This window comes from Tenebrio molitor, chromosome 5 (genome assembly GCF_963966145.1).
Source record: "Tenebrio molitor chromosome 5, icTenMoli1.1, whole genome shotgun sequence".
Lineage (NCBI taxonomy): Eukaryota > Metazoa > Arthropoda > Insecta > Coleoptera > Tenebrionidae > Tenebrio > Tenebrio molitor.
Genome location: NC_091050.1, coordinates 16,929,483 through 16,951,975, shown reverse-complemented (window position 1 = coordinate 16,951,975; position 22,493 = coordinate 16,929,483). Strand labels below are relative to the sequence as shown.

At 34.4% G+C, this 22,493-nt stretch overlaps 3 protein-coding genes across 12 annotated transcripts in view; 2 read left to right on the top strand and 1 right to left on the bottom strand.

The window, feature by feature from the left end:
• The window catches only part of wb (wing blister), a 30,718-nt gene extending 22,431 nt beyond the window's left edge, over nucleotides 1-8,287 (top strand). The window contains exons 15-31 of one of the 2 annotated variants that reach the window (XM_069049672.1): nucleotides 55-279; nucleotides 345-527; nucleotides 576-895; nucleotides 1,470-1,722; nucleotides 1,853-2,249; nucleotides 2,303-3,484; nucleotides 3,544-3,822; nucleotides 3,879-4,084; nucleotides 4,132-4,361; nucleotides 4,412-4,630; nucleotides 4,688-5,264; nucleotides 5,319-5,707; nucleotides 6,342-6,624; nucleotides 6,680-6,973; nucleotides 7,028-7,193; nucleotides 7,253-7,612; nucleotides 7,667-8,287. In XM_069049672.1, coding sequence (XP_068905773.1) covers nucleotides 55-279; nucleotides 345-527; nucleotides 576-895; nucleotides 1,470-1,722; nucleotides 1,853-2,249; nucleotides 2,303-3,484; nucleotides 3,544-3,822; nucleotides 3,879-4,084; nucleotides 4,132-4,361; nucleotides 4,412-4,630; nucleotides 4,688-5,264; nucleotides 5,319-5,707; nucleotides 6,342-6,624; nucleotides 6,680-6,973; nucleotides 7,028-7,193; nucleotides 7,253-7,612; nucleotides 7,667-7,806 — 5,703 coding nt within the window. In that variant the 3' untranslated portion in view covers nucleotides 7,807-8,287. Of the gene's footprint in view, nucleotides 1-54; nucleotides 280-344; nucleotides 528-575; nucleotides 896-1,469; nucleotides 1,723-1,852; nucleotides 2,250-2,302; nucleotides 3,485-3,543; nucleotides 3,823-3,878; nucleotides 4,085-4,131; nucleotides 4,362-4,411; nucleotides 4,631-4,687; nucleotides 5,265-5,318; nucleotides 5,708-6,341; nucleotides 6,625-6,663; nucleotides 6,974-7,027; nucleotides 7,194-7,252; nucleotides 7,613-7,666 lie in introns of those variants that run through there. The other variant, XM_069049673.1, reaches the window with a different exon arrangement.
• A 1,354-nt stretch (nucleotides 8,288-9,641) lies between these two features.
• On the top strand, nucleotides 9,642-13,973 carry Gcn5 (Gcn5 acetyltransferase). 3 transcript variants are annotated; one of them, XM_069049409.1, is made up of 11 exons: nucleotides 9,642-9,790; nucleotides 10,739-11,008; nucleotides 11,066-11,159; nucleotides 11,212-11,357; nucleotides 11,410-11,992; nucleotides 12,049-12,278; nucleotides 12,536-12,744; nucleotides 12,803-13,023; nucleotides 13,079-13,315; nucleotides 13,366-13,605; nucleotides 13,665-13,973. In XM_069049409.1, the coding sequence occupies exons 2-11, from the start codon at nucleotides 10,763-10,765 to the stop codon at nucleotides 13,856-13,858; spliced, it is 2,400 nt and encodes a 799-aa protein (XP_068905510.1). In that variant the 5' UTR covers nucleotides 9,642-9,790; nucleotides 10,739-10,762; the 3' UTR covers nucleotides 13,859-13,973. The 3 variants fall into 3 exon arrangements, with proteins under 3 accessions (XP_068905510.1, XP_068905511.1, XP_068905512.1); XM_069049410.1 differs by having other exon boundaries at nucleotides 9,658-9,790; nucleotides 10,650-11,008; XM_069049411.1 differs by lacking the exon at nucleotides 9,642-9,790 and having other exon boundaries at nucleotides 10,647-11,008.
• The window catches only part of LOC138132069 (serine/threonine-protein phosphatase 2A regulatory subunit B'' subunit beta-like), a 30,365-nt gene continuing 21,737 nt past the window's right edge, over nucleotides 13,866-22,493 (bottom strand). For 2 of the 7 annotated variants that reach the window (XM_069049403.1, XM_069049402.1), the window contains exons 2-11: nucleotides 21,478-21,524; nucleotides 20,192-20,485; nucleotides 19,706-19,988; nucleotides 16,802-17,404; nucleotides 16,412-16,719; nucleotides 15,937-16,358; nucleotides 15,616-15,887; nucleotides 15,370-15,558; nucleotides 15,231-15,313; nucleotides 13,866-14,668 (exon numbers count right to left, since the gene is read on the bottom strand). In XM_069049403.1, coding sequence (XP_068905504.1) covers nucleotides 14,557-14,668; nucleotides 15,231-15,313; nucleotides 15,370-15,558; nucleotides 15,616-15,887; nucleotides 15,937-16,358; nucleotides 16,412-16,719; nucleotides 16,802-17,404; nucleotides 19,706-19,988; nucleotides 20,192-20,355 — 2,436 coding nt within the window. In that variant the 5' untranslated portion in view covers nucleotides 20,356-20,485; nucleotides 21,478-21,524 and the 3' untranslated portion in view covers nucleotides 13,866-14,556. Of the gene's footprint in view, nucleotides 14,669-15,103; nucleotides 15,129-15,230; nucleotides 15,314-15,369; nucleotides 15,559-15,615; nucleotides 15,888-15,936; nucleotides 16,359-16,411; nucleotides 16,720-16,801; nucleotides 17,405-18,501; nucleotides 18,749-19,705; nucleotides 19,989-20,191; nucleotides 20,486-21,477; nucleotides 21,525-22,493 lie in introns of those variants that run through there. The other 5 variants (XM_069049406.1, XM_069049405.1, XM_069049404.1 and 2 more) reach the window with 5 other exon arrangements.

Below are 22,493 nucleotides of genomic sequence, written 5' to 3'. Positions count from 1 at the left end.
ATGACAGTTAAAAAACTATAGATATACATAGATAGATGATGGTTGTCGTTGCAGTCTTGCCGATGTTCCACCACTGGAAGTGCTTCAACACAATGTGATCTAGTTACGGGAAGATGCACTTGCAAGATCGGTTTCGAAGGAGAAAAATGCGACAAATGTTCTTTTGGCTATTATAATTATCCAGACTGCACAAAATGCAATTGTAACGTTGCAGGAACACGACCTGAAGATTGCTCTAATGGGTCTTGTAAATGTGACCACCGAAAATGTAGATGTAAGGTCAGGACAGCGTATTAATTCTTATTTATTTCGATTCATAACTATCAACTGTCGTTTTTGTGCAGAACAATGTCGAAGGCCCAAATTGTGACCGCTGTAAGAAAAACACATATGACTTGGATCCTAGCAATCCTCAAGGTTGTACTAATTGTTTCTGTTCCAATAGATCTACAACGTGTAGAGCTTCTACTTTTATATGGGACCAGATAAGAACTGCTAGTGTTGAAAACGTTAACCTTCAAAAATGCGTAAGTTTGTCTCAATGTCATCGCTTAAAATAATATTGAATCAATTAGGTCAACAAAATGCCATGTTGGAGTCTTCCGAATAAGTTCACGGGTGATCTGATCCCTTCTTACGGAGGATATTTCAGAATATTGTCAAATTCGTCACAAAATCGTGTTTACATAATTGGCAACGGCATAACTGCAGAAGCTAACACGGATCAAAGAGGAGACATAAGAATCACGAATGTTGACTGGAAATTAACATCCGATTCTTATCCATCCAAGTTGCCAAAAGAGTGTTCTACATATTTGACACGACCTTGTTTTATGCTTATTTTACAAAACGTATCCAAAATTCTAATCGAACCAGTGACATCGAAACAAATTAAGTAAGAGCATTTAATTTACAACGTACCATATACAGGGTGTCTCAGAATGAACCAGCATAATTTTAACCACGAGCTACTGGCTTCATGTAGAACTCGGAAAAAATATTTAAAAAATTCTGTCAAAAAATAAAATGACATTTAATTTTTGAGGTACAACTTTTTTTAATTGCTTTTAGTCTTCTACGTTGTCCCACAACCTCGTAGGTAAAAATTCAGCACATTTTAAAAATACACCCTGTATATCATATTTTATAAAACGTACACCAATACGGTTTCCTTGTTTTATATCATATTTCCTAGAGGTTACTTCGCATTGGCGTACATTTTATAAAATATGATATACAGGGGTGTATTTTTAAAATGTGCCGAAATTTTACCTACGAGGTTGTGGGATAACGTAGAAGACATTTTATTTTTGGACATAGAATTTTTTAAATATTTTTTCCGAGTTCTACATGAAGCCATTAGCTCGTGGTTAAAATTATGCTGGTTCATTCTGGGACACCTGTATTGTTTTTATATACGTTACTTGAATTTTGTCATAATTTTTAATGTCCTCGTTGTGTAATTGCAGATTCAGCGAAGTGCTTTTAGATAAAATGTCGAATACGGTGGGTACATCTCAAGCCAGTTCAGTCGAAAATTGCTCTTGCCCAAAAGAATACACTTCTTTATCGTGTCAGGATCCCAGTACTGGTTATTTCAGATATTATCCTAAAGAATTCGAGCCTGAGTACAATTATATTGACAAAACTATAGGAGTAGCGAAACCCTGTCAGTGCAACAACAGATCGAATATTTGCGATAAACAAACTGCTCATTGCCGGGTAATTATCCCAACATTAATCTATGCATATCATAATTAAACCGATGAAATCGAAACAAAAACCTCTTTTCAAAATTGTCCTTTTATTGCTTTCCGGTTATTGCAGTCTGTACTAGGTCTAATAATTTTAGGATTGTGTCGGCTTTACAACTGGATCGCATTGCGAATTGTGCAAAGAAGGTTATTACAGAAATTCTTCAGGTGGTTGTTCTCCATGTTTATGTCCATCAGAAGAACAAAATTTTGCAAAAAATTGTACCATTATTGGAGGAACCCGCAAACAGTTCAAGTGTACGTGTAAAACAGGCTATTCGGGGTCAAAATGTAATGAATGTAGTAAAGGATACTGGGGTAATCTCCTCCAAAAGGGAGGCACGTGCAAACCGTGCAAGTGTAATCCGCACGGGAGTGAAAGTTTACAGTGTGACAAAAGAACGGGACATTGTAAGTGTAAATCAGGCTTCACAGGAGTAAAATGTTCAAAGTGTTCGAGTCCTAGACAAATTATACAAAACGGTGTGTGCGTTCGTAAGTTCACTTGTATTTTTTTTTTTGCAGTAAAACAGTTGCATCTGTTTCAGCATGTGATGAATGCACACAAATTTTGTTCAATACGCTGGACGGCCTGTCTAAAGGTTTGAACGAAACACTAGGTATTTTTGAAAATGGTTTAGGACCACCTTGGACATTACTGAATTCTACTCTAAACCGTTACGGTTTGTTAATGTTACGTTTTAAAAATCTGGAAATTGCAAAAAATTTATTACAAAATATAAACGTTCCCAAAATAGAGAACAAACTTGAGCAAATCAAAGAAAAAGTACTTGAACAAAATCGAATGTTAACTTTACAAAAGGACTTTGCTGATCGCGTCCAAGAAGAATCCATTATGTTATCAGAAAACATTCAAGATTTAGATAATCGAAGTAACATTATAATAAACAATGTTAACAAATTTGGTCAATCTCATATTGATATCCGTGAGGCACTTCAGGAAGCTGAGGAACTATTAAAAGACATTTACAGTATATCGAAGGAAATACCATCGTCTGACCGTTACGAAGACATTTATAACAAGTGTGACCAATTATTTAAGGGTATTAATGATACTTACAATGTGGACTTGAATTCGAAAAAAATTATGGCAAAACTGGACGAATTAAAAAGCAAATTAGCAGATTTAGACATTATTCTACGCCGAATCAGCATGATTAACGAATTTGTCAAAAATAAAAACAAGCAAAATGCAAATGGCATTGTCGATTTAAACACAACTATAAATGAAATTAACAACAAGAACTTAATTATCAACGATGATGTTGGTGACCTGTTGAAAAAGATAAACGTGACAGACGACTTGTTACGAGAGATGAAAAAAATTTATAAACATTTATCGCAACTTGATGTTGAAAAAGCAACTAACGACATTGACAAAGACGACGTTGCGCAAGTTTACGATACATTGTCTGTCGTCAGAGAACACGTCAAGAAACTACAAAATAAAATAAAAAATTATAAGAATCTGTTCAATTTCACATCTGAAGAGTGGACAAAAATTGATGCGAGCGGTGCGTACGACAACATCGCCAAGGGAATCCAACTAGCTAGAAGAGAAGCTGACCACGCGAGAAACATTACAGTGGATATATTAAACAAAATATATCCATCTGACGACGATTCGTTATCTGATAAGGCAAATTTAGCAAAGGCATTTTCTGACAGAATTCAGAAAAGAGTCATCAATTTGGAAAATCTCACCGATGGTAATTTAATTTTTAAGCTATATATGGTACTTGTAAATGCATTAATTTTTGATTTGTAGATTTAAGAAAAAACACCGAAAACCTGGAAGATTTAAAACATGACATTCAGATCAACGGAAAAAATAACAACGAACTGAACGCGTTTTTACGTGACCTGCGTCAGAATATTAGCAATCAGACCAAAGACATACACAACTTAGAAAAAATGAAAAGCAACGTGAGAAATATTTCGTCGTTAATTTCTTCAATAGAGCAAGGAATAAAAGACACCAACGTGACGATGCAATACGAAGTGACAAAAACTTATCAAAAATATTTAGACCTCGTGTCCAGTGATGGTGAGTGGTGTTTAATGTGTCTATAAAAATAAAACAAATGGACAATATTTTTTTAGAAATTGTAAATTTTCTAAAGAATATCAATGCAACAAAGAAACAGTTTGAGGAAATAACAATATTTTCAAATCTCACCGCAATTGATAGAATCAAAGATGCAAATGCAAACAAATTCAACAATACGAAGAGAAACCTTGAGATTATTCAAAAAGAGATCAGTCAACTGATCGACAACATTAATTACGCAAATGAACAAGTAGAAGCGGTAAAAATTACAATCCTTATTTTCAGCGAATGATTTTGTGTTTTTAGGTCGAATACGGTGTTGACATAGGAAAATGTGAAAGATATTATAAATTACAAAACGACATCTTGCGATCGTTAGAAATAAATTTCTCGTGCAACGGGACTTGCAATCTCTTTGAACTTAACAATTCTGACAATGAAAAAATCAAAATTTCCTACGAAAATAATATGATAAATGTTTTGTGGAAAAAACATACTCGAAAAATAAATAGTAGTAATTCTGTTATATTAAAGAGGTATTTGTAATTTAAAGAAACTACTGTAATTATTTTATTTTCGCTTTTAGGGTAGGATCCATGATTGAAATGAAGACTGAGAATGAAACTCTCTCGTTTTACGACGACGAACCATTTCACATTGAAGGCAAACATTATTTAAAAATCGGAAAATTGACAAACAAACAAAATGTTTCTGGACAATGTTTGCGAAGAATTGTTTTGAACGGTCAAACGATAGGTTTATGGAAATTTGATCGTTCGAAAGGAAACTGTTCGGCATGCTATAGGTAAAACATGTATCTGTTTGTTCAAGTTTTTCTTTACAAAATTTGTTTTTATGGAAGAAACGTGAGCACCGACGGCCTCGTGGATGTTTTCTTCCGCGGTAACAGTTATCGAAGTGTCCAGAAAGATTCCGTGGAGAAGCTACGTCCAGATAACTTAAATTTTGTATTTTCATTTGCCACATTTGACGAAAACAGTTTAATCTTTGTGTCTCAAGATCCAAGTAGCAACTGCTCCTTTGTAGCCCTGAGACTGTCTAATGGAAAATTACGCGTGGAAATTAGACATTATGACGGTAGTGAAAACTCCTTGATTTCTGAAAAGAAATACAATAACGGCGTGGACACGAAAGTCGAAATGTCTATGGTGTATAATAGAAATAATGGGCAACAAACATATTTTTTAAAAGTCCTGGTACCACAAGGAGAACAGCCAATGTCAAAATCCATTCCATTGAAAAGACAAAATGTGCACAAAATTAAAAAGTCAAACATTTTTATTGGCGGAGTTCCAAGTGTGTCCGATCGAAGTTGTCTTCCAGCTAATGTTATTCCATTCTTGGGAAACCTCAATGTCACCGGTTTGGATGTCGGAAGTCAGAGTACCACGTCTTACAATATAGAACCGCGTACAAATGTAGGTATATCAATAAATTTATATCGATATTTCTTCTGAAACAATCCATTTCAGCTGGGATTCTACAAAGCGTGGTTTCCAGAGGGAAAAGGCTATATTAACCTTGAATTTCAACATGACCTGGAGTCTCCCCAATCAATCAGTTTTTTACTTAGACCTGTAGAAGTTCATGGCGTCGTCATGAACATAAACAATGCCATCAACGTTTCCCTGGAAAATTCTAGTATCGTATTCAGGATACAAAATAAAACAGAGCTAGAGTTTAGACCAGTGTGCGCTAATTCTAGCCAGTTCATAAAGATCACGCGAACCAACATCAGTGTGAATAATGATATCAAAAATGTGACACTTGATTTGGATTTTAACAATAAAGGAAAGATTCGTTTTCTTTTGGGAAAGTCGACTTTCGTCGGCAGCGTTAGTGATATTTTTGTCGACAACAGGTAAAAATATACAGAAAACATTTACAACACTTTGTAGGTTTTAAAAGTGATCTGACCATCTTGAAGATGGGGAAACATATTCTTTCGCCTTTTTTTTTACAAGATTGTAGTAAAAATTTAAATGAGTGCTGCACAGTTGCATTAGGTAGAGGTCTTGGATTCTCTCATGGGCTGTGACCTTGGAAATATCTGCGCGAACCGGTGAAAAATCTGTAAATGAAAACTGAAAACGTCGACTACTTTCAAATTCAAATATGTGCATACATATACATATACAAATAGACAAGAGAGAGGCGAAACTAACGAATGACGATGTTTTCCGGTCGATTTGTACTGCCTACTTGAGACCGATATTCGTCGTTTGCGCAGATATGACTCATAGCCCATGAGAAAATCCAAGACCTTTAAACAAATAAAATATTGGTAGGCAGTTTTGAAGGAAAAAGGATAAGTAAATAAATGAACACCATACGGGATGTTGAAACGTACAATAGAGACTACACTAAAAAATAAAAAACGTCTTGAATATCAATATTTTGTCCTCAGTTTGACCGGAAATTTAATTTTTCATTAAACTGAATCCCTTCAAGCGTTGGGTAGGTACTAGTAAAATCCTCACTTTTCCTATTTTCAGACCCGTATTGTTTGATTCGAGCACAGTTAAAAAATTTGCCAAAGTTGAAATAGGCAGAGACCATTTATCGACTTTTTCATTCAAGAACAAATGTATGACGGACATGCAAAACACTGAACGATATTTTCGCATACCAGACTACAAAACTGAACCTCAGGCGTTTAAGTTTGGCGATAAACCAAACAGCTTTGTTTTTATAAAAAACTCTTTGATGGGAAAAAAATGCGTACTGGAATTTCAGTTTCGAACGTTCTATCCAAACGGTCTTCTCTTTTTATCTGATGTGAGTAGATTTTTATTGAAATGTAATTTAAAAATGCAGTTCATTTTATTTTCAGTCTCATTCGTTCAGAGGAAATACTAGTTTTTACACAATTTTGGAAATTCGAGGAGGTGACTTGAGACTGCAAGTCCAAGGTCATAAAACTAAGGCGATGAATATAAGTAATAAAATTAACGACGGTCTGTGGCACAATGTACAGGTTGAACAAACATTTGGCAAAAGGAAAATAAGAATAGTAGTCAAACTGGATAAAAAGTGGAAAATCAAAGACAGAATTCCAAGGAACAATTTTAATGGAGGTTTATACGTTGGGGGCGTAGCAAGCAACGTTGCAATTCCTAAAAAAATGGTAATTTCAAACAATCATATTTTTTGAAATCTTGTCACTTGTGTTGCGTTCCAGAAAAATGAATTGCATCCGTTTCGGGGTTGCATACGTTCTTTGAAAATCAACAAAAACCTACAAGTTGTGAAAAACAATAACAACATATTCTACAATAACATCGGTCAGTGTTTCCAAAAAGTTGAAGAAGGGGCATACTTTGGAGGTGACGCCTTTGCCATTTACAGTGAGTAAATATTTCCTGGTAGGCCGTCATCTTGCTTATTAAAATATAAAAAATTCCAGAATATGATTTTAAAGTTAATAAATTTTTGGAACTCAGTTTCGAATTTAAAACCGGAGAACCGAACGGCATACTTCTGAGTGTATCTAATTTAGGAAATAGTCCCGCCTTATCGGTCGAATTACAAAATGGTGCCGTTGTAATGATGATAGATATGGGAAATGGAGTTATTTCTAAAGTAACGAACAGCCCTCACTCCGATTTGTCTCTTGCCAACAACGAATGGCACAACATAACGGCTTTGTATTCGAGTTCTGAATTGACTGTAAACGTTGACGGCATACGAAAGAGTTGGGTACAATCTGACATTAATTCGATGGTGGACGAAATTGAGGCACCTCTGTACCTGGGAGGCTTGCCAAGTATGATCTATTGTCAATTTGTCTTTGCAACTTAGTAGGCATTTTTTTTTTTAGATAATGCGCCCAGTGGAACTCTGGAAATTAAAGAAAATTTTAAAGGCTGCATACGTAAGTTTAAGATTGAAGATAACATCAAGGATTGGACGGATATGAAAAAATTGAGAAACGTCCAACTAAACTCGTGTCTGGCGTAATTCACATGTGTGCCTATACAAATTCACTAAACTAACAGCCTTAAGAATGTTAACCTATGAAGGGTGAAAATGAACAAATTAAGTAACATGTTCAGTCACTCTGGTCTCTGGCCTCCGTCCACACCAAACCACTGTAAATCACAAAAATCAACGCTTGTTGATAAACATTCGCCAATGTTTGTTACTGTTTATCAACAGTTGTGCACGTCTTTAGGCCTGAATTTGCCCTGAAATTGTAAAACTTTACTGATTTTTTTACAAGCGAGTATTTAATGAAAAGTATTATTATTTATTACTCTCTATTGTAGCGTTAAGGAATTTCCGTATATGTAAATATTTGATATACTATGTATATAAATAATTTCCACAATTTTTGTTTAGCATGCCATATTGTGTTTGATATGTAGGCGAAGAATGTTTACATTTTTTGTAAATAATTTGTACTTCCAACGAACCCATAATAAAATGATTTCCAATTAAATGTATGTCTACTGTTTTCGTTCATCAGAATTTGTTGAAAATTGACCTCCCTTAAAATATAATTATGTATATTTTATCTGTTATAATTTACTAAAAACCGGAAAAGTTCATATTGGTAGATTCTTTACGGTAATCTGAGACAAAAATTATGTCGAGACTCCAGTCGTTTTCAACTTGGATGTTTTTGAAGTTTCGCAAAAAAAAGTCAAGACTAGTACCGTGAGATCATTTATAATAAAGTTGGCTATGACCATGATAGAAAAATGTATATCGTGGCTATGACTTTAAAATTAGATTGGCAACACCATTGACATCTTGATTTGGTTTGTCAAAACGGCGCTTCAAAATTCAATATAGAATATGAAACTGCGAGTTAACAGTATCAAACACCTGGCTTCGATACAACTGAACTTTTGTATTGAAATTTAATAAAGCGTCATTTTGATAATTCAAATCAAGGTGTCAGCGATGTTGCCAATATAATTGTAAAATCATCGCCTCCTCTAATTATAAATTTAAATGATCTCACGGTATTTTATGGAATCTATAGGTTAGCATTGCTAACAAAATAAATCCCGATAACTGCAATGAATACTAATAAAATGGCACTTGCCTGTCTGTCACCTTTTTATTTTTTCCAGAAAATAATGCGAAATGATAATTTACTTTGAACGTGAACGTAATTCTGAAGTTGCAGTCACGGATCGTGAGTATACGATTCGGTTTTCAAATACCTAGAAATCATCCGAAAAAAAAATGTTTTTTTAAACTTGACAATCCAACTCGAAAATTCTGAACCAATTAAATTGCAGCCTTTTTCAAATGTAGACCAATCAAATTGATTTTATAGTGATTACTATTTAATTCCCACCTACGTGTTCAGACAATCAGAGCACTTGCTTTCATTTGATGTGTCATTTATTCAAATCGGATAAAGAATGAGTAAGATACAGGGATGTTGATACAGCTTACAGCGTCAAAGGTTTTTCGTCAATCAGCCGGTATAATACTAAAAACGTTTCGCCTAATATGATATAAATATTAAAAGTAGCGATTGCCATAATGCTTTAAAATTGCCGAATTGCTGAAAGCGCTAAGTTATGATATTGTGAACTGAAACACTCAAGAAAAATTAATCACTCGACTTTCGGTCCTGTGTCTTACTCTTAGATGCCTAATAATAACATACAAGTATAATAAATATCTAATATTTGTAATAATCATCATATGTAATTATGTAATACATAATTATTAATAACAATCAATACATAATTATTACTTATTAGATAAATAAGAAAGAGGAAGTTTAAATTTGCCGCTTGATGTTTATTTAGATAATGGACAATAGATGGAGCTGTTGTTTGTGTTTTTCTATGTTTTTCATCCATCGATATTTGCAGAATTGTAGTTGTATTTTTGTTTCTGTGTTAAGTTTAAGTGAGAGGTTAGGACATAAAATTTTGCAAAGCGTAAACAATGGGAAATTTGTGAGTGTAATACCTAAGTAAGTGAATGCAATTAAAAAATGTTGTTTTTATAAACATTACCGAACCAAACATTTGTCAAAATAGTGTTTAGTGTTATGATGTTTGCTACATGAAATTTCTAAAAAAATTCGTAATAATTCAGCATAAACCAGGTTCAGTAACAAATTGTTCATGTAACAAACCGTCATTGTAATTTTGGATGTTCTCTGGACCATTTTAAATTTTTGATTTATGAATTAATTGAAGAATAAATTGTCAAGATGCTGTTTTTTTTTAATAAGAGTAAATGGCACTATTTTAACGGCGCCCTGTATTTTAGCGTTTATTTTCAACTTTGTGATCTCCTTTCCACTAAGAGCATTAACTTTTATTCTCAGAAAGATACAGTAGGCTTGCCGGTTGATGTTTTTTGCAAACTTTAAATTTCTTTGTGAACTATACAGGATTATTCACGTAAGATGACGACCCTGACCAGGTAAAAATGCAGCCCAAAATACAATTCATAAAGCTATCTTTTTGCATTCTTTGTAAAATGTATTTTGGGTTGCATTTTTACCTGGTCAGACTCATCATCTCACGTGAATAACCCTGTATATACGTAACATAAAAAGTTTTTTTTTAATTAAAATGAAAAATGTATTTGCTGTTTCACTACAAAAACAATTGTTGACAGAGTAGTCTAAATTTTCCAAAATTCGGTGTAATATGTTACCTACCAGTAGTTCATACAGTAGCGGACATATTTTTTTTAATTCGTTGATTGCAGAACCAAAAAACTCATATTCGATTCTTCAGAATTAAAGCTACATAGACAGATGATAATTGCAGTTTGTTACAAATAATTAAAAATACAATAAAAATAAAAACCTGTTACAGAGGATCATATTAGATGGATATTATGGAAGAAATAATTGTCTCAAAGTTTAAAAAATGTATGAAGAGATGTCAACATTTTCATGTTGTAGATACTGCAAATTTCGCTGTTAACAATGACAGAGCAAAATCAATTCAATAGCAGTAATAACACTAACCACAACATGGAACGCACAGAAACACCAGCCGTATTGGTTAATAAATGTCAAATCCCAAACCAGGGACAAACTGCTGGACTAAATAAAGCTCCACAAGCATCTCGACAAACAAATCTGCAGAGGATACAACAAAAAAAACAAGCCGTTTTGGCATTTCCCTATAATAAAAAATTACTCAAGCTAGCGATATACTCAAAATGTCAGGTAATTAATTATTAATCAATGAATAATAAACTTTAAACTAAGGTATTCATCGGTTAGAGTGAAAATTGCAATTGTACAGGATGGAAAAGAACTGAAGTAACAATTCAAGAACCGACTTTTTCCGATCCTTGTAAATGTGAACACACCTTAGGTAAGTTCTTCTTGCAATAATGACATTTACTTATGATTGTGGATGTTTATAGAGGCGCACATTTCACACTTACGCAATAAGAATGAAGACGAGTTGAATCGTCTTTTAAGAATGGTAGTTGACATTGATAATATGGGTACTGCAATGAGTAGAGAAGAGAATGTGGAAACAAAGAAAGTTTACACCTATTTATTTCATGTAACACAGTCGTATATTGTGATGTACTTTACATTAAACAGCACGTTTTTAGTTATTAAGAAAATGTATTTTAACTCTGGACAATCCAGTAGTTGAAAGCTCTCTAGGTCAGCCTCCATTTGAAAAGCCGTGTATTCACAAGGCAATCACAAATTTGTTGGTATATAAATTTTCCCATTTGGCACAGCAAGAATGGAAAACTATGTGTGAAGTAGCCCGAATTCTTCTTCACTGTTTAAACACTTGGGAGTTTCCGTCTCCCGGCAGTCAAAAACATATTGTAAATCAAGAAGAAGCCACAATTTACAAGATGGAACACACACGGTGGCTGGTATTTTGCAATGTGCCCACGTTTTGTGATTCCCTCAAGCATTATGATACAACGATGGTGTTTGGACGCACATTATTGCGTGCCGTTTTTAAATACATGAGAAAACAAATAATGGACCAGTTCAACAGAGAAAGAGATAAAATGCCCCAAGAACGACGTGTGATGCTGTTAACTCACTTCCCACCTTTTTTAAATCAATTAGATGAAGAAATTTATGCACACGAGTCTCCAATATGGGATCCCGAATTTAAACAAGGTCCGTCCGTTCATTTTCAGCCGTTGTTGGATTCTGGAAGAGTGAAATGTATTTAAGATAACCTTTGTTGTGGTTTTATATTTGATAAAATGTATTTCCCTTAGCAAACACTTCAATAGGTAAAAGAGGTCCTAGTGACTTAGAAAAAACAGGTATGAGCGACAAAGACAGTAGCCCGCTTACGTCAAAAACTAGTAAAGCCAGTGAGACTCCCGGAAGAGAAATTAAAAGGAAAAGATTAGCACAAGATGAGCAGTTTGAGGATATCGCAATGGACACAGTGGCGCAAATAATTGCCACCATTGATGATCCAAATTATATGACGGGACCCGATGTAAGCTGTATTATTATTTCTAAATGAACCACAAAAAAAAATTTACGACGGTAAATGTTTAAAATACATACTTCGAGGCTCAAAACTATTGTTGTCCCCCCTTTAATATAAAATACTGTTTGATTTTCCCTGCAAATGATGAGGACCTTATCTTAACTTTACAGTGTAAAACATGTTTTTGAAATCCTATAAACGAAATGTTGAATGCTGGTCGCCGTGTTTTTGACATCCCTCTTTATCATACCGTTAATTTTTAGCTAATATTTTCTGAAAACGCTCCAGCTACAGACGAGGCCCCAAAATTAGAAGAAAAACGAAAAGTCATTGAAATGCACGTGATTGGAAACAGTTTAACTGAAACAGTATCAAAAGAAACGATGCTTTGGTTTATTGGATTACAAAATGTTTTTTCTCATCAATTGCCAAGAATGCCGATTGAATACATCACTCAATTACTTTTTGATCCGTAATTTTGCTACATTTTTAAGAACGAACACAAGTGTTTTATACCGTATTGTTGTTAGGAAACATCGGACCATCGCCTTGATTAAAGAAAATCGACCGATCGGAGGAATATGTTTTAGACCTTTTGAAACACAAGGTTTCACGGAAATTGTGTTCTGTGCGGTTACGTTTAGCGAACAAATCAAAGGATACGGCACACATTTAATGAATCATCTCAAAGATTACCATATTCGAAAGGGGATTTTGCATTTTCTAACTTTCGCAGATGAGAACGCTATCGGTTGGTACACAAAATGACGTGAAAAACAAATAGTAACTATTTTCTATTTTTTAAGGGTACTTTGAACGGCAAGGTTTTTCAAAGGACATTAAACTAAACAGAGCGATTTATCAAGGTTATATTAAGGATTACGAGGGAGCCACTCTGATGCATTGTGAACTGAATCCAAAGATCATTTACACGGAATTCACTTCCGTGGTTAGAAGACAAAAGAAATTTGTCAAGCAGTTAATTTACCAACAACAAAGAAATGTTTCAAAAATACATCCAGGTCTAACCTTCTTCAAGGAGGGTATAATTGGTCCTGTTACTTTTTGCACATGACAAAACGTCGCATTTAAGGTGTCAAAAGTATTCCAGTGGAATCAATTCCTGGCCTGCAGGAAACAGGCTGGAAACCTGCCGCCCGAGCAACCAGAGGAGCGCAGCAGTTGGAAGAATCTCAAGATATTGAAATTCTGGCTGAGATGTTGAAAAACGTTTTGGCCGCTGTAAAATGTCACGAGGACTCGTGGCCTTTTAGATTGCCTGTGGACAAAAATGAAGTGCCGGACTATTATGATCACATCAAATACCCAATGGGTAAGTAAAACGTCGTGAAATTAAATGTTGATGTTTGATTTGTTGAACATTTTATGTAGACTTGAAAACGATGGCCGATCGATTGAAGTCACGCTATTACGTGTCTAGAAGATTGTTTATTGCAGACATGATGAGGATTTTTAGAAATTGTAAGATATACAATTCCCCAGAAACGGAATATTATCAATGTGCTGTAAATTTACAACAGTATTTTCAAACGAAGATGAAAGAGGTTGGGTTGTGGGATAAATAAAGGTAACTTAAGAGAAAAAAAAACCAATATATTAAGTAATCTATATAAGAAACAGTTTTATACAATATTACATAATGAAACAAATATGAATAATAAAAATGACTAGTGAAATTCATACTGACTTTAATCAGGTTATTAAATAAACTATATTTTAGATTTCGCGAAGAAAATTAACGAGTAAACAGGCATGGTGCTAATCTTCCTCGCGAATTCAACAGCTGCACCCAAAGACTAACGAGAATTATAATGACCATTTGTCAAAAAATAATAACAAAAGTAACAGTCAAAACTATTTTTAAACAGTACCGCTAGATAACATTAATTAGTACGGAAGTTATCAATAACACGTGATAAAAAATACCTTGTAACCGAGATACAAATTAGTTTTCCTAAGATTCTTCTAAACTGATTAATCATGGTCGTAACAAACATTTTATTTCATATTAATACCAAAACAACAATTCAAATACATACATACAAAATACTCTCCCGATATAAAGATCACTTTCGTATATTTGTGTCCACATAAATTAAACTTACTTAAATCGGATTTCACTTTTTCCGATAAACTGCAACTTATAATACTATTTTACTTGCGAATTTGTGCGAACAGTGCCTCAGATTATGTTTAATGAGTTTTTATAACAATTTTTTAAGTCCTACGACTAGAATGTTTTCTTATAACCAAGATACTTTTGTTAAATACTGCACTCATCGCTTTCATTTGATAATTGTTCATCGTCGTCACCATCTAATACAGTATCCAAATTCTGCGACAACAGATCTTCTTCAGTACCTTCATCGAATGAGCTGGAAGTTCAACTTGTTATTTATTAAGAACATTAACCAAAATTTTAGAAATGAAATCGGCATAAAGTAAGCACCCTAACAAGAAGTGTTTTGTAACCATCTGCTTTTGCAAATAAAACTGTGGGATAATTTGTCGCAGAGATATTCCTTATTCAACTTTGAAAATACTTACATCCGCCCTCGTGTTTTGATCGATGTTGCGTTACTTCCCAAAAATTCATTTTATTTACTATAGATTTTTTTAAGTAAAATCGATTTATTGTCGGAAAGGACAAAAACATGCGGTAAGTTTTAAAATGGCTGATACATTGTTAAGTAGATGATGGCCCAGCTGAATCATGCGTGGAGAGTTTATTAAAGATACCACAAGTTAAATACATGTTCGTAAAAGCAGAAACGTTAGTTCAACGCTTTGTAAAATAAAACAATTCTTACCCTGTCAAAGCCACAATCGTACTCCCTAAATACAAGCACAGTATCAATATAAGGAACCAAAACAAATCGCCACCAATACCAAGAATTCCCATAGTAATTAAAACAACAAGAACTTATAGATACTCACAGACTGTCTTGTTGATCATTTCCCCCTTCTTCCGCGACCAGTAATTCGTATTCTTCTGCTGCATATCTGTCCCAATCAGACATCTAGAACAATAATGCAAAGGAAGTAATGGCAAATCTAAGATAGAAAATGAAAATACCTCTTGCCCGTCGATATCGTGATCTCTTTGCGACGCGAAAGGATCTCTCTGTTCATGATCCAAATATTTTTCTAGGTTGAAAAAGGTGTCAAAAAAAATCGGTGTCATTCTGCATTTTTTCAAGTCACTTAAAGTAATTTTTCCAGGGCATTTAGGTTTCACCATGTCCAACATCTGACAGAGGCAATCCTATAATTACGGGAATTAAAATTACCAAGCCACTGCAATTAAAAATTACACGTGTACCTGAAAGGGCAAAGTTTCGATACCAATAGCTTCCATTCTTTGCATTTGCTCCTCATAAAAGTACTCCAGTTCGTACATTGACAAATAGCCGTCACCGTCGACGTCCATGCAGCGAAACCAGTATTCTATTGCTGTGGGGTGTTGTTTATCTTCTTCACTCAACAGAAACCACACGAATTCAGTGTACGACATTTTTTCATCGTGATGCGACTTTTTCTGACCCCGTGTCACACAACCGCTAAATATCCGGTCGATAATTCTTGAAGAAAGGGCTACGAAATAGAAAATTAACTTTATATGAGGCAAACAACTAGAATTTACCGTGATCGTTGTGCCTGGTCAAATCTTGTTTATCTATAAAAAGGTCATGATCCCGATCGAGTTCCCAAAACTTACAGTATATTACATAAAAATGTTCGTAACTAAAATATTGAGTAATTTGATTGATATCTTCTTCTTCTTCCAAAATTTGAATGACGCCGAGTAGATTGGATCGCCTCAATTCCGGAATCGTGATTTTACCGGACCACGATCTGTTAACGCAGTAATAAATTCTAGCAATGACGGTATGAACATAACGGGAATGAAATTCCGTGGCTTCTTTCAAAAATGTCAATCCTGGATGGGTTTCTACGACGTCCTGAACTAGAGGAATAAAATCTTCAGGTGCTAACCAACTTCGTCGACCCCTTGTTAAAATGTATACGAATTTAGAAGCAGCATCGTGCGCACCGGTCGTCATTCTACAACAAGGAAAAGTCAGAAACGTAAAAACACCTTCCTGAATATTTCCTACCCCGACCAAAAAGTCATAAATTGTTCTTGAGTACAATTCCCTTTATCCGCGCAAGCGGCTAAATACAAAGGTGTTTTCCAATAGAGCGGCAACTGACAAGCAGTGGTGATCACAGAAAAATTTTCTCTTGTGGCGCGATCTCCGATGCTCACGAATACCGTCGTAAGTTTACTCTTAACGGCATCCAATTGTCCAGGAAGCCCTGGCTTGCCCGTAGGAAAGTGGAAGCGAGGAATATTGACATTTCTGTGGGCACGAATGTGTCTTTGTAGCGTAGTGTGTTGAAGAACAGGCTGCTTTGGAAGAATCTACAATGTTTAAAACGTTTTTAGATATTCTTTTTGTAGAGAAAATCATTAAAAAAAATTGTTATATGATCTACTGACTCACTTGTGGTTTGGCGAGTTGCGTCGCAGGGGTCCTGACTCTCTTGTCTAAAAGTAAGTCACTCGGACACCTCTCAAAAATTAAGACTCTTTCTGCTACCGATCCCCGTGTCAGAAATGGTCTTATCGGATTCGATGTTGTCTGCCGTAAATGTTGTCTTTGTATGACTGTTAATTCTGGATGAGGTACTTGTTGCTCAACTCTTCGAGTATTTCGCAAACCCCATTTCGTGTTTATTTCTTTATCTGGATCCTTGTTAATTCTTGGCATATTATTAATGTTGTTTGTTGTTTGCTCGTTGACGAGTACTCCATTTTTGAGAGCATTGATTAAACGTTTTTCCTCGAGAGCCACTTGGTCAATAGTGGTTGGTCTATTCGGTAATGTGTTAAATTGTGATTGTGCTTGATGATCCGCCGCCGATGGACGCACCTCTGAAACTGTTTTCTTCACTGTGTCTGTTGAGATTACCCTATTTTTTAAAGGCCACGTTTGAAGGCCGAGCGGATTTACATCTTCTGGCAGTGTCATCTCGATTGTTTCAGCGAAACGCGGTTTGGGGGAAATTTGAGGTTTCTGACTAACGATGGGTTTCGATGGAGGCTGCTTAAATAAAATTAACACTTTAGAGTTTTCGCAGAATTAATGACTGGTCGAAAGTTGAAATAAGGCGCGTAAGTACGGAATACAATCCTTGGCCTCATTTTCAATTGAGGGATTTCGAGATTTTTCTATCCCGGGAATGGTTAAAAAGGGAAATATCCAAAATAAAATGCATTCACGGTGTTGTGGCATAATAGGAGGCCATGGAAATTTTGCATTTAATTTGATATAGTAAAGCTCAAAGCTGTCTGTTGAGTGTTGAATTAGGTTGTGTTTTTCTAAGTTTTAGGTTATAAATAGCGTCAATGTTAGTGCATTGTTCTCAGTTTGCAATAGAAGAATACTCAAGACATCACGGGAAATGTTATGTTCATTTTGGTAGGTTCGCATGTCGACACTTAATTAAAAAATAAATCATGGCCTCCCATTATGCCAAAACAACGTGAACGGTATTTAAAGTCCATTCAAAAAACATCTGGACTATCAAAATTGTAGTTCTCAGGTTGGTTAAATCACTAATTGCCATTGCCAAATAAATTGCAAAATTATTTAAGTATAATACATTTAGGGACACGGAATTTCGGGCATCATTTTTCTGTCATTTCAAAAAATTACGATATAAATCACTCTTTACTGTCAACGTGACATTCAAAAGTCGAATTTTGAAATTTATTTTCTGTTCACGTCAATCGAATGTTAATCATAATTGTCGCAAACGGTAAAATTGAGGTTAAGAATGTAAAGCCTGTTTTACATTTTTTTAACAGTGTGGACAGTGATGCCCGAAATTCCGTGTCTCGAACTGTACATATTTTGTAAAAAGGTAAAATGGAAAGTTCAAAACGCACTAGGGTGGTTCTATTGGCGCGAGAGAAGAGAACCATAACAAATTATTTATAATTATTATAAAGCCATACCTTCAACAAAAAACGTTTCTGATTTTAACCCAACTGTGGGAAAACAGCATCTTGCATTGTGAAAATGAAAACCTAATTAAAGCAATGTGGGTATTAGAGATGTTCCACCCAACATATCTTTAGCGGAATCTAACTCAGACAGGTACAGGAAGCGATTTTAAATTTTGGTTGTTTAGTTTTTACCTGTTTTCAGTTTGTCGTGTGTCACCTTTTGTTTTCCTTTGTGATTTTTATAAACTTGATTAAATTGCTCCAGTTCTTTTAGTTGCTGTATTTCGTTTCAAGTGTTCAAAACATTTTTAGTTCAATGAGAACATAACCTAAATATATTTTGTAACTAGATTTTGACGTGAGTACCAAAGATTAGGGATAATCTTTGGTGGGTACACTCTAGAGAAAAATTTTTATACCCAAGTACACTCAAAACAAGCATTTTATTTAAAATTTAATTTTGACAGTCCAGGAGTTTTTTTGAATTTACCTACTATAGTTGGCAGTTTTGCGTACTGAAGGAATCGTACAATCAAAGCATTTTTTTTCAATTAAGTATTTCTAACTGCGTTGCTTTCAAGAAGAGTGTATCTGTCGGTTTCCGTTAATCAATTAAAAAGTTTGAGGATTATGTATGACTATAATCACGGTGATTTTCTCTGGTTGTAAATTCATATCTACGAGTGAACATAACAGACATTTCCCTTTTGTGTTGTGGAGATTTTCGGAACTCTTAGAAAAGAAAGAGGCAGAATCCCGTATCCCCGGATTGTATTACTTACGCGTAAATAAATGTAATCTTTTTTAGGTACACATATTTTGTTGAAAATAATTGTGCGCATTAATCAATCTGGGATAGTTCAATTCGATCTTGTGCTATAAAACGGTCTGTAAACATGCAAAACTGTAATTTATGTACATACATACCATTTTGGTGGAAAGCCTTATCCTTCGTTTGTGCTCTAACGAAAATTAAACGGCTTTCAACCCATAGAATCGATAATTACTTTAATAAAGCTAAATTTACATGGTAATATTTTTGATGGCTAGGTGTGAACGTCAATCTTCACTAAGCTTGATGGAAAAAAATACGCCAATTAATCGCTATTTTTAGTTTTATCGTTAATTGTAAACGAAATTACCGGTAAATTTGACCTTTCATTATAGCAACTGATTTAAAGAAGATTTCAAAGATGATTATTCACATAACAACTACTTGGTCAATAACAAAGAAATTATCATGTGCGGTTTAATATTTTCTCACGGCTTTAGAACAGTAATCGCTACTATACCAAACAATAAACTTACAAGCTTGTGTTTGTAATGACCCTTCTTAATTAATAATTTAATTTTGGACTGTACCGGCACAAGTACATAGGTATTATTTATGTCTTACCTCAGTCGATGGTGCAGACCCTGACTTGATTGGTGCATTAAAATTGTTCAATTTGACTGAAGGTTTTTTAGCACTGCTTTCTGGCTGCGTTGTATTTTTTTCAAACTTCTGAAGGGCATATTGTATACTTGAAGGCATGGCTTTATTCCTAGCTGCCAGTCGTGCTTTATCTTCAACAACAAAATTTTTCACAAGATTTTCCAAACGATTGTTATCCATCGTAGGAGCCTGAGCCAACAGTTCGATTGATGGTTTCACTGGGGGTTGGGGCTTTAGCATCGACCTAAAATAAATTTAATCAAAACGCATCAATTTTAATTTACATTATAATGAGAGCTTGATGTTGGGCGGTTTAATACGTCGTTTAAAATAATTAAAATTAAATTTAGAATTTCCGCATTCCAGAAACACTATGGAAGATTGAAAGAGTGAATACTTTACAAAATTAATTATTATATGTGCAACAAATATCAGTAAGAATCTCACCCCAACTTCGTGCTGTCGCCCACAGCATGGCATGTGATCAAATCTGCAGGAGCCAATCCTCGCGACTTCCAGTTTTGATAAATCGCTTCAGCTTGTTCCGAAATTTGTTTCGCTATAGCTGCAATGTCTTCGTCGGGGTCTCTTCTTCTTGCCGTTGTAGCCATTTTATTGCTATCAACCTCTGCATTAAACGTCTTACTTTGTAGTAATGAATGATGAAAACGTCCGCGAACTATCCATCATTTTCTCAAGACGGATTTCTGCTACTAGGACAGTGATGGTAATTTTTAAATGCTGTAAAAAAGAAACAAATAACAACCTATAAAAACTGTGTTACTAATTTCATCAAAGAAATTATAAAATGACAATAAAGAGAAAAATTCACTGAATTGTATTTTATTTGAACAAATCACACCAAACTGAAAACATTTTAAATCTAATTATAGATTACGGAACAGACATGCGTGAAAACTGTTAACAATTCGTTGTTGAAAAGTTGATGCAAAAGGCAGTCAGTTGAAAAACACTCCCTACATGAATATTTACCAAACATAAAAACTATATTCACAAAAAGTTTAACTTTGAATTTTTTTTAAATATTAAACGAAAAATAGAGACAAGCAATTTTTAATAACATTGGACAAACATTTGTTATGTTTTTTTACGAATAAAATTGTTTCTGTCAAACATTAGGTTTTGAACGTTGCCGAGAGTTTGCGGGTTTTCCAACCAGTTCAAGACGCTCTATTTCTGAAACGACGCGGAATGCTGCCAAAGATATCCCCTTGCCCCACCGCAACATCTAATCACCTTTAACGAACAGCAACATAACATGATTTTTTTTTGTAATTTCGCAAAACAAAATATACTTAACAAAAACGTTAAATTGTCCGATATACACATATGTATCTGCATAAACACAACAAATTCCTGCGACTCATAAACGTTTTTACATTTATTTACATTGCTGTACATTTTATGAATTTAGCGTATAATGCTTTCACAAAAGGAATTTTATTTACAAGAAAAAACATCTGACATCCTAAAAGTTACTCAGGTTCCTGAAAGCAAGACAGTTTATGTGGGATCATTTCACGTTAAATCGGCAATCGAGTGCGTTTTCATTTTTTAAATAACCCTCTACTTATGACAACAAAATTGGCGAATCCTGCTACTAACTCCTTGTTATAAATAGATTGATTTTGTTAGTTTTATGAAATACTCCTACTATTAGTTCTTTATTCGATACAAAAACAGTTTAGCAGATTTGCTTCATTCATACGTACCTTTTTTAATATTAAATGTTTTTAAAGAAGTCATGATCCATGTTTTCCTGCAATAAAAAAATAACTGATAAACTTCTAAACACATAAATAGGGAAAAGTATTTTATTTGAAAATACAGTTTACAGGACACTACTTCCGGGTACATTTTTAGACCAACATTAATTAGCCCTTTATAAGAAGAGTGGTTTCATCGAATTGTTGTAATTTGGGTTCAAGTACAGGGTGTCTCAGCTAAGAATTTCGAGCTTAATATTTCGGTTATTTTCCAACGGATTTTTGTGAAATTTAAAATGCAAATATTTTTTCCGACGACCACTATGAAAAATGCGTAAATTCGCACAAATAACTATTATTGAAAGTTGGCTATTGCATGCAAATAGCGAACCCGTGTGCAATGAAACTGGTTAGCCAATCAGATACCTTCTAGCCTGTGCGCAATGAAATCATTGCACACAGTTGTAGTAACAACCATGCCACCAATGTATGTTTTGTCCGCAGCTCTGTCGAATAATATTTGAAGTTTGAAGGAATACCGAATATTAGCGTTTTTTTTTGTGGTCGTCGGAAAAATATCGTGTATACCACGTGTTGAAAATTCGATTTCATTTCATTTTCAACTCTTGATATACTATAGATGGTGAAGAGTAAAATCCCACTCATTCAATAACCCAAGTCTTAAAATAGTATACAGGGTGGTCCAACACTTACCATTTTTGCGATTACGCGGTTTCTAATTATCGAAAAAATTTTACGCTTGGCTAGGAAGAGACACACATTATGGAGCTATAAACCTGTCCCATTATTTTATTTATTATCAATTGGGTTTCGCGTCAAGAGGCGATAAAGTGAAATTAATCAAAATTCAAAAAAAAATTTTTAATCTAAATAGGTTCAAACTAATACAGAAAACAGAAATCTGAAAATAAAAAAAATTAAAACGCATCACATTGCCGATTTATTTGCAATTAAAGAAGGTGCCGCACAACTGACAGGAATTTATGACGCAGTTACACTAA

Coding starts and splice junctions, on each gene's coding strand:
- Gcn5 (XM_069049409.1), top strand. CDS start 10,763: ATGACAGAGCAAAATCAATTCAATAGCAGTAATAACACTAACCACAAC. Junction 11,009..11,065: donor CGATATACTCAAAATGTCAG/GTAATTAATTAT, acceptor TTCATCGGTTAG/AGTGAAAATTGCAATTGTAC. Junction 13,024..13,078: donor CGCAGATGAGAACGCTATCG/GTTGGTACACAA, acceptor CTATTTTTTAAG/GGTACTTTGAACGGCAAGGT.